At 36.9% G+C, this 12,680-nt stretch overlaps 1 protein-coding gene across 1 annotated transcript in view; it reads left to right on the forward strand.

The window, feature by feature from the left end:
- The window catches only part of LOC110923402 (probable LRR receptor-like serine/threonine-protein kinase At1g07650), a 34,342-nt gene that overhangs the window by 14,414 nt on the left and 7,248 nt on the right, over positions 1-12,680 (forward strand). Inside the window, exons 3-13 of the mRNA XM_022167507.2 lie at positions 7,116-7,187; positions 7,269-7,337; positions 7,474-7,545; positions 7,684-7,755; positions 7,860-7,931; positions 8,170-8,241; positions 9,212-9,283; positions 9,456-9,527; positions 9,612-9,683; positions 12,381-12,452; positions 12,538-12,603. Coding sequence (XP_022023199.1) covers positions 7,116-7,187; positions 7,269-7,337; positions 7,474-7,545; positions 7,684-7,755; positions 7,860-7,931; positions 8,170-8,241; positions 9,212-9,283; positions 9,456-9,527; positions 9,612-9,683; positions 12,381-12,452; positions 12,538-12,603 — 783 coding nt within the window. The remainder of the gene's footprint in view (positions 1-7,115; positions 7,188-7,268; positions 7,338-7,473; positions 7,546-7,683; positions 7,756-7,859; positions 7,932-8,169; positions 8,242-9,211; positions 9,284-9,455; positions 9,528-9,611; positions 9,684-12,380; positions 12,453-12,537; positions 12,604-12,680) is intronic.

The following is a 12,680-nucleotide window of genomic DNA, read 5'->3' on the forward strand; positions in this document are numbered from 1 at the left end:
AGGATATGTTTCAGACTTCGAAGGATGGGTCGAAGGATATAAATCTTTCGAGCCCTCCTTGATCGAAAGATATCGAAGGATGATCTTTCGATGTCGAAAGATATCTTTCGAGAGGCTCTGACACAACTGACTTTGATGTGAAAGGTTGGTGAAAAGGTGACAGGTTGGTAAGGTCAAACTTTCGGCAAAAGGGGATGTCAGATCAACTTTCCCACCAACTTTTGAAAGATTGCCCAAAAAGGATAACCTTATCCTTAAGCCAGTCACCGGAAACACACCGGAATACCACCGGAAAACACAAAGTTTTCTAAAAACCAATTTTATGTTACCCAACCCAAACTTGAACACTCCCGAAGGTTTAGAAACCGTTTTTCAGTTTAAACAAGCAAGAAAAACCACCAAAAACGGGTGCTAAACCAAGTGTTCAAACACACCAAACACTTGAACAAACCCGGTTTTAAACAAGGTAAAGAGCGAGGCTCTGATACCACTTGTAGGTCCCTTTTCGCGGAGGATGACGAACCTAAACCTTGTTATACAAACCTACTAGCGAGTGCGGAATCCAAGCTAGCAAGCAAACCGAGTTAGTAGCAAGTAGAGAAACAAACACACAAAGATTCACCGATTAACACTAGTCGTATTAATGCAATGAGGGTTCGGTTACAAGCTCAATGTTTACAAATCTAACATGTAAACTCTCAAGTGTGTGTGTGTGTGAGTTCTGGACAGAATGCTCTCAACACTCTCTATCTCTCGGTGCAAAATGGCAGAACTTCAGAACTCTCAACACATGCATGGGTATATATACCCAGCTCAGCAGGTCTGCTCGAAGGATTCGACAGATGGTCCGAAGGATCATCTGTCGACCACATGTTACACGAAAGATCAGCGTGGACCTCGAAGGATCATCCTTCGAGGTCTAATGGTCGAACCATGGTCGAACCATATCTTTCGATCACCTCGAAGGATCAGGTGTATCCTTCGAGGCTATCCTTCGATCAGAACATCTTTCAAATGTTGTCCAAGTCAAACCGGAGGATGGTTGACTTGGTCAACTTACAGACTACTAAGGACATCGTTTACATACAGACCCAATACAGACAAAGTACAGACACAAGTGCACCAACAGGTTTCTATACTAATTTAGCTAGAAGATCAAGCCCTGTACATGAGGAAGCAATACATGTAGGTTGGTTTCTTGCATGCTGCTCATGAACATGGTTCTTGCATATTACTTATATTGATGATATTGATTACATTAAGCTACCTAAAATCACCATCCCACTTGGTAATTCTTGAATAAAATCGTACTATGATTGCTAAGACCCCCTGTAGTGTAGTGGGGCGTGATGTTTGTTTGTTTTTTTCTCCCATAGCGCCACATAACGCCCTGAACACCACGACGGGCAGCGTTATGGGGCAAAAAAGGGTGCAGCTTTATAGATATAGCGCTGGTATGGAGGTTTGTTTTTAAAATGGACCAATCAAAAATAGCTAAGTGTTTTTTAATTAATTAATAAAAATGAAAATTAATAATTAGGTAATGATAAGGTAGGGCTTTATGACTACGGGCTCTAGTGACATAACGCCCCATAAAGCCCCTGTGTGACGTGGCACGACACGTGTCGCATAACGCCCACAAAGGAGTTTTATGACTACGGATGGCCTAAGTAAGGCTTAGTATGTATTTTAATGTGAACACTTTCCCATGGAGAGAGAATCAAAATTTGAAGTTTTTTTTTTCTTTTACAATTCAGACTTATATCATCGCATGTAGCCCGCTTGTGGTATGCGCATATAATGTATATATGTGTGGGCCTTCAGTGGAAAAAGTGAAAGTGCCCAAATTTTAACGTTATTTTACTAATTTCGTGAAAATAATGTTAAAACGAGAGTGACGGTTAATCATGCATAATTTGATGGCGTTGATAACCGAAAGACAAGGGGTACATGCACTAATCTAATAGATCAGATTTGCAGATTAGGGTTTGAGTGTATTGAATATTTGATGTTAGTATTCGAATTGGTGAATTGCCAGAAGCGATACAAGAATGTATATATACACGACGGCAGGTTTTGTTAACCGCCCATACTTATGTTATCTATCTATAATACTAATAATGTTATTAATGTTACATCTTATTCTAATATCATATAATATTTAGCTTATAATAATAATAATCCTTCTAATATTCCCTCCCGTAAGCTAGATTGGATTGACGTGCAGGAGTTCTTTAATCCGCTTGAAGTCTCTTAGCTGCAATGCTTTGGTAAGGATATCCGCAATTTGTTCCTTTGTTGAACAGAAGCTAACTTCTACATCATCATTCTTTATTAGATCTCGAATAAAATGATACTTAACCCTAATGTGTTTACTTTTCCCATGATAAACTGGATCTTTGGCTAGGCATATTGTTGACTTGTTGTCACAATAAATAGTTGGAGGGCAGTCCATATTCATGTGAAGTTCATTAAGTATTCCCTTCAACCAAAGTGCTTGACATCTAGCCATTGACAGAGCTATATATTCTGCTTCGGTTGATAATAATGCAACCACCTTTTGTTTCTTCGATTGCCAAGCGATTGCTCCAGACCCTAGGTTGAAAATATAGTCGGATGTGCTTTTACTATCATCAATATTCCCTGCATAATCGCTATCACTATATCCCACTAATTTTCCTTTACTTCCTTTGGAGTAAGTTATTCCAGGATTTATCATTCCTTTTATGTATTTCAAAATCCTTTTACTGGCTTCCCAGTGATTTCTTCTTGGTCTTTCCATGAATCGGCTGACTTTACTCACTGCGAACATAATGTCTAGGCGAGTATTTGTAAGATACATCAGGCTTCCTACAAGAATTCTGTACTTGTTCTGGTTCACTTCTTCTTCGGGATCATTCTTGGTTAGTCGATGACCATATTCCATTGGTGTTGAGATTGTGTTGCAGTTTTCCATCTTGAACCTCTTGAGTAAACCTTTTGCATATCTATGTTGAGACACTAGAATGTTTCCATCTTCATACTTAACCTCCATACCTATGAAGTAATGCAAAGTTCCTAAGTCTGTCATTTCGAACTCATGTTTCAATGATGTCTTCAGTTGATTTATCATGTCTAATGAGTCACTTGCTATGATAAGATCATCTACATAAAGGCACACCATCATCTTTGAATTCTTTGTGGTTTTTATGAACAAGGTATGTTCATAAACACACTTTCTAAAACCGTTTGATCTAAAAAATTCATATATTCTGCTATACCGCCCTTGGGGCTTGTTTTAGACCATACAAGGCCTTTTTGAGATGGCATACCTTATGTTCCTATCCGGGTTTAACGTATCCTTCTGGTTGTTCAGTGTAAACTTGCTCATTCAGGTTACCATTCAAAAAAGTCGTTTTTACATCCATTTGATGTAAATACCAGTTATTGCGAGCGGCTAAGGCTAAGACCAATCTGACAATGTCGAAACGGATTACCGGTGCAAAAACATAGAGATAATCAATGCCATATTTTTTATTGTAACCCTTTGCCACTAATCGTGCTTTGTACTTGCTCACATTTCCATTTTCATCATATTTTGTCTTGAAAATCCATTTCACACCTATAGGTCTTTGATTATTGGGTGGATCTACTACTTCCCAGGTTTCATTTCGATGTATTGATCCCATTTCCCTATCTATAGCTTCTCCCCATTTATTTTCTTTATGGGCCTCTCCGTATGACGTTGGGTCTGCATCAGCATACAAGACGAAATTTGCTGCATCCTCCGTCACGAGTTGAGCATTGTATAACTCATCCACTTGTTCTTTTGTAAGCGGCTGTGTTTCTTCGTATACATCAGCGATATCTCTAGTCCTCAACACCTCATTTTCTGATGAGGTTGATGACGAGTCTTCCTCCTCTTGGCTGTTAATCTGACTTCCTGCTTGACTATTACTAACCTGTCTCCATACGGCTCATTCAGATTTGCAGCATCTGCATTATCTGTTTGCTGACTACCTTCGGCATCAGACATGTTACTCGTTTCAGTTGCATTTCTACCAGAATCTTCATCGTCTGGATAGTTTAGACGTAAACTTGAGTCTTTTTCATTTCTTTGAGAACCTTCCCTGTCTTGACTCTCATCAAAATGGACATCTCGACTAATAATGATTTTATTTGTTATTGGATTATGAAGTTTGTATGCTTTACTATACTCACTGTAACCTCTCATTATGGTTTTCTCTGTCTTGTCATCCAATTTGCCTCGATGCTGTTTTGGTACATGAGCATATGCCACACTACCAAATATCCTTAGATGTGATACACCGGGTTTCCTTCCGCTCCATGCTTCTTGTGGTGTCACGTGTTGTATTCCTTTAGTTGTGGCCCGATTCAAGAGATATGTGGCACATGCCACCACTTCAGCCTAGTAAGTGTGAGACATCCGTTTCATCTTTAACATACTTCTACTAAGATCCATGAGTGTCCCGTTTTTCCATTCGGCCATCCCGTTTTGTTGTGGGGTGTAACTTGTGGTGAGTTATTGTCTTTGAGGAAATTTTGAAATTCATGACTGGAATATTTTCATCCTTTATGAGTACGTAATCCTTTTATCTTATAATCAGCTTGATTTTCTACAAAGCTTTTGAACGTCTTGAAGTAGATTAAGGGGCTGTTTGGTAGCCTCTGAATGGTTATTAAGAGGCTACCTCTTAATGGAACCATTAAGAATTTTACCAATGAGAAGGTAGAAGAATGTGACATGTGACGATTTACCATTCAGAGGTTACCTCTTAACCATTCAGACTTGAGGTTACCTCTTATTCATTCAGAGTTTTTAAACCATTAAGAGGTAGCATCTGAATGGTCATTAAGAGGCTACCAAACAGCCCCTAAGGCATCTGATTTTAATTTTAAGAAATAAACCCAACTCTTTCTCGAAAAATCATCTATAAAGTAATGAAGTATCTACAACCTCCAATAGAGATTGTTCTCATTGGGCCACATATGTCTGAGTGCACGAGTTGTAGGGGCTTTCTTGCACGCCACGTGGTTTGTTTCGGAAAGGATTTCCTAGCATGTTTTCCGAACAAACAACATTCGCAAACACTTTGTGGAGACTTGGAGCTTATTTTGCGCAATCCTTTCACAACCTCCTTTGTTCCCATGTTATGGAGTGTTTCAAAATTGATATGTCCATAACGTCTGTGCCATAACACTGACGGTTCTTGAGTCATCATGTTGCATACTCTTGGAATAACATCATAATTCAGGTTCAAGGGAAACATCTTATTGTCGGTCATCTTAACTGTTCCTATGGACTTCCCTGTCGGATCTTTGATAACACATGCATGATTATGAAAGTTTACTTCATAACCCTTTTGCACGAGTTGTCCTACACTTAAAAGATTATGTTTTAGACCTTCTACATAGAAGACATTGGGTACCTTCTTCTCCTCACCTCTCACTTTGATTGTTACATCACCGCTACCTAGCACTTCGAGTCTTTTATTGTCACTGGTCCTAACTTCCCTTCTTTCTGACTTGTTTAGGGTAGTAAATAACGTCTTATTTCTGGTCATGTGATTGCTACATCCACTGTCTAAATACCAGCAATCCTCTTTGGTGAGTTCTTCCATATTGAAAATCATAAATAATGTCTCATCATTTCCTTCACCGTTATATTCTTCATGCATTAAAACACTATTGTTCTTATCATCATCATCATCATTTTCTAACAGAAACATGCCGTATGCCCCAGTCTTTGGCAATTATAGCATCGAACTTGTCCATAATTTCTACCTCTTCCCCTACTTCTTCCTCTACCGGTGTTGTCTGATCTGAAAGATCTTGACCAATCCTGATTTGTATCCTGTACTTGAAATGCTTGTTCTATTGGAGCATCATCGTATTGTTTAAGTCTCAATTCATGAGACTGTAGTATTCCGAGTAATTCTTCGGTGGATATGGCAGACAGATCTTTGGATTCTTCTATCGTTGCTACTACTACCGATTCATATTTTCTTGATAAACTACGAAGAATTTTCTCAATGATTCGTTGTTCAGTGATATTTTCTTCATTTAATCGTAATTGATTGACTATCACCGTCATTCTATTAACAGAATCTTCTATTGTTTCACCATCTTTCATTCTTAAAGCATCGAATTTACATCTTAAAGTTTGAAGTTTTACCGTCTTAACTCTGTGTTCTCCTCGGTAAGCCTTATGCAGAATATCCCATGCTTCCTTTGACGTTTTGCTTGTTGCAATTCGTTCAAATATTGTATCATTGACCGCTTGAAACATGACATGCAGTGCTTTCTTGTCTTTCTTAACAGTTTCTTTGTGATTGTTTCGATCGCTCTCTGATGCTCCGGCAGCGGGTTCTCTATATCTTTCTTCTACAATTGTCCATAGATCTTGAGACTCCAACAACACCTTCATCTGAATATGCCAGTGGAAATAATTTTGGCCCAATAGTTTAGGGATTTGAGTTTGAATTCCTCCATTTGTTGTTGTCATTTTGATTGAATAAACTGATGGACTTCTAATTTTAGTTTATCGAATTCTGGATCGATGTGGCTCTGATACTACTTTAATAGATCAGATTTGCAGATTAGGGTTTGAGTGTATTGAATATTTGATGTTCGTATTCGAATTGGTGAATTGCCAGAATCGATACAAGAATGTATATATACATGACGACAGGTTTTGTTAACCGCCCATACTTATGTTATCTATCTATAATACTAATAATATTATTAATGTTACATCTTAATCTAATATCATATAATATCTAGCTTATAATAATAATAATCCTTCTAATATAATCGACTTTTGTCCCAATTGCTGAGTGTTATTTGCCTTATGTCCCAAGCTTGATGTAAAACTACTATCGAGACGTGGGTCAGTCTCTCTATCCCTACCAGAGGTTTGCCATTCGTGGAATTTACTGAGTATGATGATGATGAGTTATATCATCCCATGGAGAGAGAATCAAAATTTGAACTTTTTTTCTTTTACAATTCAGACTTATATCATCCCATGGAGAGAGAATTTGAATTTTTAAACCATCAAAGTTTAAAGGTTTTTTTTTTTTTTTTTTTTTTTTTTTTTTTCATTTACAATTCAGAGCTATATCATCCCAGAATATCTCGACTTCCCTTCCAACGGAGTTTACCAAGCTACAGCACCTTCAGATATTGTAAGAAAAATCTTTGTGCTTTTGATCTGACATTAATCAATGCATTTTTCGATATTTATATTTAGTGTTTTGCTAATGCAGGGATCTTAGATTTAATTATCTTAGGGGAACTATACCATCTGAATGGGCTACTATGCGTTTGAGCAACCTGTAGGAACACTTATATCTCAACAATCAACTTTGGCGTTTTTTGCCTGCAAAATAACTATTTTATTGGATAATTAATCATAATTCTTTTTTGTTTCTAATAACATGCATCTTAACTCCTCATTATGTATATATGTAGCTCACTCATGGGAAACCGATTGTCTGGGCAGTTTCCAACAACTCTCACTAGAATGACCACACTTCTAGAATTGTGAGCCACATCTCCATTTTTTTAGTTATATATTACAACAAAAAAAAATAATAATAATAACAAACAAATTTTAAAATTATTAAGATGATGAAACTTTACTTAAATTTGATGGTGAAATGCTTCAACTTTTTTTTGTAGGAACATAGAAGCAAATCGTTTTTCAGGACCCATACCCAAAGAGATTGCAAACTTGAAGAATTTGGACAAGCTGTACTAAATTTTTTATATTCCTTAACAATCCGACAAGGGAAATTAATAGATCAAAATTGGGGATTTTCATAAATACATATTCACGTGAAACTTTATATTCCCAGTGATCTATCTTCAAATGATTTCAATGGACATCTGCCTGCTGCACTTGGAAAACTTACCAAGCTGACTAATTTGTGAGTGTAAATGTTGTAAATTTGGATTATAATCCATAAAGAGAGGTGATATGTAGAGCTTATTTTCTATTGTGCATTTTGACTACTTTGCCCCATACATTACTTTAACCTTTTACCTGGCAGAGCGGTCAAAAACCACTCAAAACTAATATTTTTGAGTGGTATGATCTATATATAATCTCATATCTATAAAGCTTTAAGCATTTTTCTAACTTCTGTGAGTTTGTTACATTTTTAGGAGGATATGTGACAACAATTTCACTGGAAGGATACCGAACTTCATTAGGCATTGGACACAAATTTGGAGATTGTAAGTATTGCAATATATTATCATTAGCGTAAACTAATAAACCCTAATAACAATAATAATAATAATAATAATAATAATAATAATAATAATAATAATAATAATAATAATAATAATTTATTAATAATGACAATAACAATAATAATAACAATAATAATAATAACAATATACAACAATAATAATAAGAACAATAATAAGAAGGAGAACAATAACAACAATAAGAATCATCACAAGAATAAGAACCATAACAACAACAATAATAGAGATAGTGATACTCTTATCACTTGTCAGGGATCACAAGAATAAGAACCATAACAACAACAATAATAGAGATAGTGATACTCTTATCACTTGTCAGGGAAATTACACACAAAAGGTAATGTATTTTTGGTGGATTTCTGTTCTAACCATTGAACTTCCCAGAATTTTTTTCAAGATAACCAAATTCCGTAGTTTCTGTTAAGGTAACTGGTAATCCGATCTGCTAGACAGCTGATATGTCGCCAGTAACTTTGTCCATGTTGACTTTTTTTATGTGACGCTGTGGTAGGGATGAGCATGGTACATGTTCGGCGGGAAAAATTGGTACGTCTCCCAGTACCGAATATACCAGTACAATACCTGTATTTACTAGTGTTTTACCCGTAAATACACCCGTAAATACTGGTACCGGTAGAAAACGGGAAAATGAGTACTGGTACGGAATAATATACCTGGTAAGGTATCGTTAACTGGTACCAAATACTCATCCCTGTGTTGTGGCATGTCGAAACCATATAACTCACCAATTTAACTAAAATTTAGTTGTGTCTAGAATTTAGGGATTTTTATAGGGTTACTTGAAATGGAAATCTGTGTGTAGTACATTACCTTTTCTCATCCTTTTTATTTATGTAGTTGGAAATTTCCTTCACTCTCTAAGCGCGTATTTATCTCATATATTGCAATGTTTGGTTTAATATATATGATGCAGGCATATACAAGGTTGTTCTTTTGAGGGTCCCCTTCCTTTGAGCATCTCTGCCTTAACTCAACTGAAGGATCTGTAAGCTTTTTTCCACCTAAGTTTTTTTTGTCTTTGATCTAATGAGGCGGTCTAATAAGGTGGCCGAATATACAACGTCATTGAATATATATATATTTGTGATTGAATATATATATATATAATAAGGTGGCCGGATCTACAACGTGATTGAATATATATATTTGTGATACAGGAGAATCAGTGACTTGATAGGTGGAGCTTCTACTTTCCCGTCACTAGAGAAAATGCAACACCTAAGTATACTGTGAGTTTCTTATGGCTTTGTATGGCAATTCCCTTTTCGTAGTAAGTAGTACTCAAGTTATTACCACCATCTCGAGTTATGCAGGGTACTTCGGAATTGTTTGATCCGTGGGACGATTCCCAATTACTTCAGGGATATGGTAAATCTGAGTACCATGTAAGTGAACCAGAAGATGTTCCTTGCTTCTCATATGGATTATCATTAAGTTACTTATTGTAAATAATAAATAGGTTTTGAGAATTTTCTACTTTTGGAAACTAGAACATAAAAGTTCGATGCCACTAGCAAGCATGAAACAACAATTTTATTATGGTAATTCTTAGATGAAATTTTACAAGGGGGTGTTTGGATCTTCGTTTTGAAACTAAAACAACAACACCTATAGCTATAAAGCTATTAGTAGGGTCTTGGGAAGGCCTTACCTCCATCCTAGGGGATAGAATTAGAGAGGCTGCTTCCTGTGAGAATCAAGATATAAGAGTCATAACAGTATACATATGCATACATCTATGCAAAAAAGCAGACAAACATTCTTAAAATCACACCCAAAAAATGAATTACAAAAACTAAAGCCTCTAAGACAAGAAAGCACCCTACAACTCCTTAACCTTAATCCTACGTCTCCACAAACTCCTATCATCAACCATGTCCACAGAGAGGTATAAGTCTAACAAATCCTTTCTAACTCGCTCTTCCAAAGTTGGTTTCAACCTGCCTCTACTCCTCCTTCCCTCAACAGTGAGAGTTTCTACTGATCTAACCGTAGTTGTCACTTGTCTCTTCCTTACATGCCCAAACCATCTCAACATCTATTTCCTTAATTAGTCAATCTCAAACTTTCCCTAAAAACCTCATTTCTTATCCTATCCAACCTAGTGTGCCCACACATCTACCTTCGCATCCTCATCTTTGCTACCTTTACCTTACGAGCTTGTATCTTCTTAATTGGCCCAACAATTTGTACCATATAATATAGCAAGTCTAACTGCAACCCTATAAATTCCCCCTTTAATTATGCTGGGAATCTCTTGTCGCACAATACCCCAGAAGCTGCTCTCCACCGACACCATCCAACCTGAATGCGATGGGCTACGCCACTATCTATCGCCCCATCATTTTGTACAAACGATCCTAGGTTCTTGAATTTAGTTACCTCCGGAACCACTTGCCTCTCAATGGTGATCTAAGTGTCCTAGTCATCGCTTACACAACTAAAAGCACAGTAAAGATACTCAATCTTAGAATGAGTAATCCTTAAACCATTACCCTCTAAATTGTTGCACACCACTCCTTTAACCTTGCATTCAAGCTTTGTTTACTCTCTGTCACTAAAACAATATCATCCGTAAAAAGCAAGCACAACGGAACTGACTGCTGAATCAACTTTGACAACTCATCTAGGACAACAACAAAAAGAAACGAACTCAATGCAGACCCTTGATGGAGTCCTACCTCCACATAGAAGAAATTGGTATTCCCTATAGGTGCACGCACACGAGTTTTAGTCCTAATATATATCCCTAATTATGTCTATATATTTCCGAGAATCCCATGTACCCCTCTACATTCCAAACTATCCCAAATCAGTCTTTGTGGTACACTGTCATATGTCTTTTCAAGGTCATTGAAAACTATATGAAGTTCTCACTTCTTTTCCCTATACTTTTCCATTAATCTTCATAGAATGTGTTTTGCTTCCGTAGTTGACCGCCCCGGATTAAAACTAAATTGATTTACCAAAACCTTAGTTCTCTTTGTTCGTATATAAGGGAACTATGACACCACTCCTCCATTGATCTGGCATACTTCCAGAATACAGATTTGAAACTAATTATTTAATTATTACAACTTAAATATGCAATAATAATTTTTTAATTGTTTGGACAACAAATCATGCAATAAATTTGATTATCTAAAAGGAAAACAACTACTTATTTATCACTCTAAACTAGTTTAAAACTTTGATTTCCATTTACACATCATTTCTACTTTTTATTTTGAACGGCAAGTAACGACATGCCAATCACCATGACACCGGGCCACCATGACACCGGGCACTGTAGCCAAGGTTGACTACTCGACCGCCGCCAGCCTCTTGGCTCTCCCAGATGCGCGGAAACCCGACCTCCACCCGCTCGAAGGAACGACAGTAGAATAATCTGTTAAATCTCGCCTCCCATACAATACGAACAGGTGCCACCCGTATTCGCCCTTCATCTGGATGCCGCATAAAATAATGGAGAGAGTGGGAGTCGAACCTGGGTCACAAGAAACATTAAGTCTTTCCCCAACCACTCCACCACTATCTCATTGGCACACATCATTTCTACTTATTTTTACAATCCTTTTTGGTCATTTTAATGGTTAAATATGGAAACAATAACAATCAGATATTTGATCATCAATTACTATTACTACGTCATAGAACAACGAACATCCACACATTATTTTCTACAACCCGTTTTATTACTATGATTCTCATTGTTCATTATCCCTTTATAAATTTTGAAACCACAAGTCCACAGCTCAACATCCCCTAAATACGACTTACACTAAAAACATATATACTACAAAGTAGTTGCGCTGCGCCAATGATGGCCAGTCCAACTGGTCAGAGGGGGGGAGTTTTCTCCATGTTGTTCCTGCCAGGGACGGGGGTTGTGTGTGTAGACTGGTGTCTTCGGAACCAGTCGCTCTAGCCGTCCAAGAAAAGAAACTATAAACTAGCTGCACTATTGTTTATCAAATATAGTGTTTTCTAATTATTTCACTTGTGACGCATTTGACATATTTGATGGTATTTTTTAAATTTTACATCGCCTTGGAACTTATTTTCTTTTATTTGTTTTGTAGAGATCTAAGTTTCAACAATTTGACTGGCGAGATACCATCTTCCTTTTCCCAACTAGAAAATGTAGACTACATGTATGTGAATCATCTTCCACAATATTTCCTTGTCTTCTAATTTATATCTGTGATCAATTCTCTATGGATGACCAACATTTGATAGGTATTTGATGAAAAATAATCTTACTGGACCTTTGCCTGGATGGGTCTTCTCAAGCACCAAGAACGTGTAAGGATATATTTCCCCTTTACTTACCATTTCATTACATTACATGATTTACATGATCAAGTGATATAAAACAGATT

This window comes from Helianthus annuus, chromosome 17 (genome assembly GCF_002127325.2).
Source record: "Helianthus annuus cultivar XRQ/B chromosome 17, HanXRQr2.0-SUNRISE, whole genome shotgun sequence".
NCBI classification, from domain to species: Eukaryota; Viridiplantae; Streptophyta; class Magnoliopsida; order Asterales; family Asteraceae; genus Helianthus; species Helianthus annuus.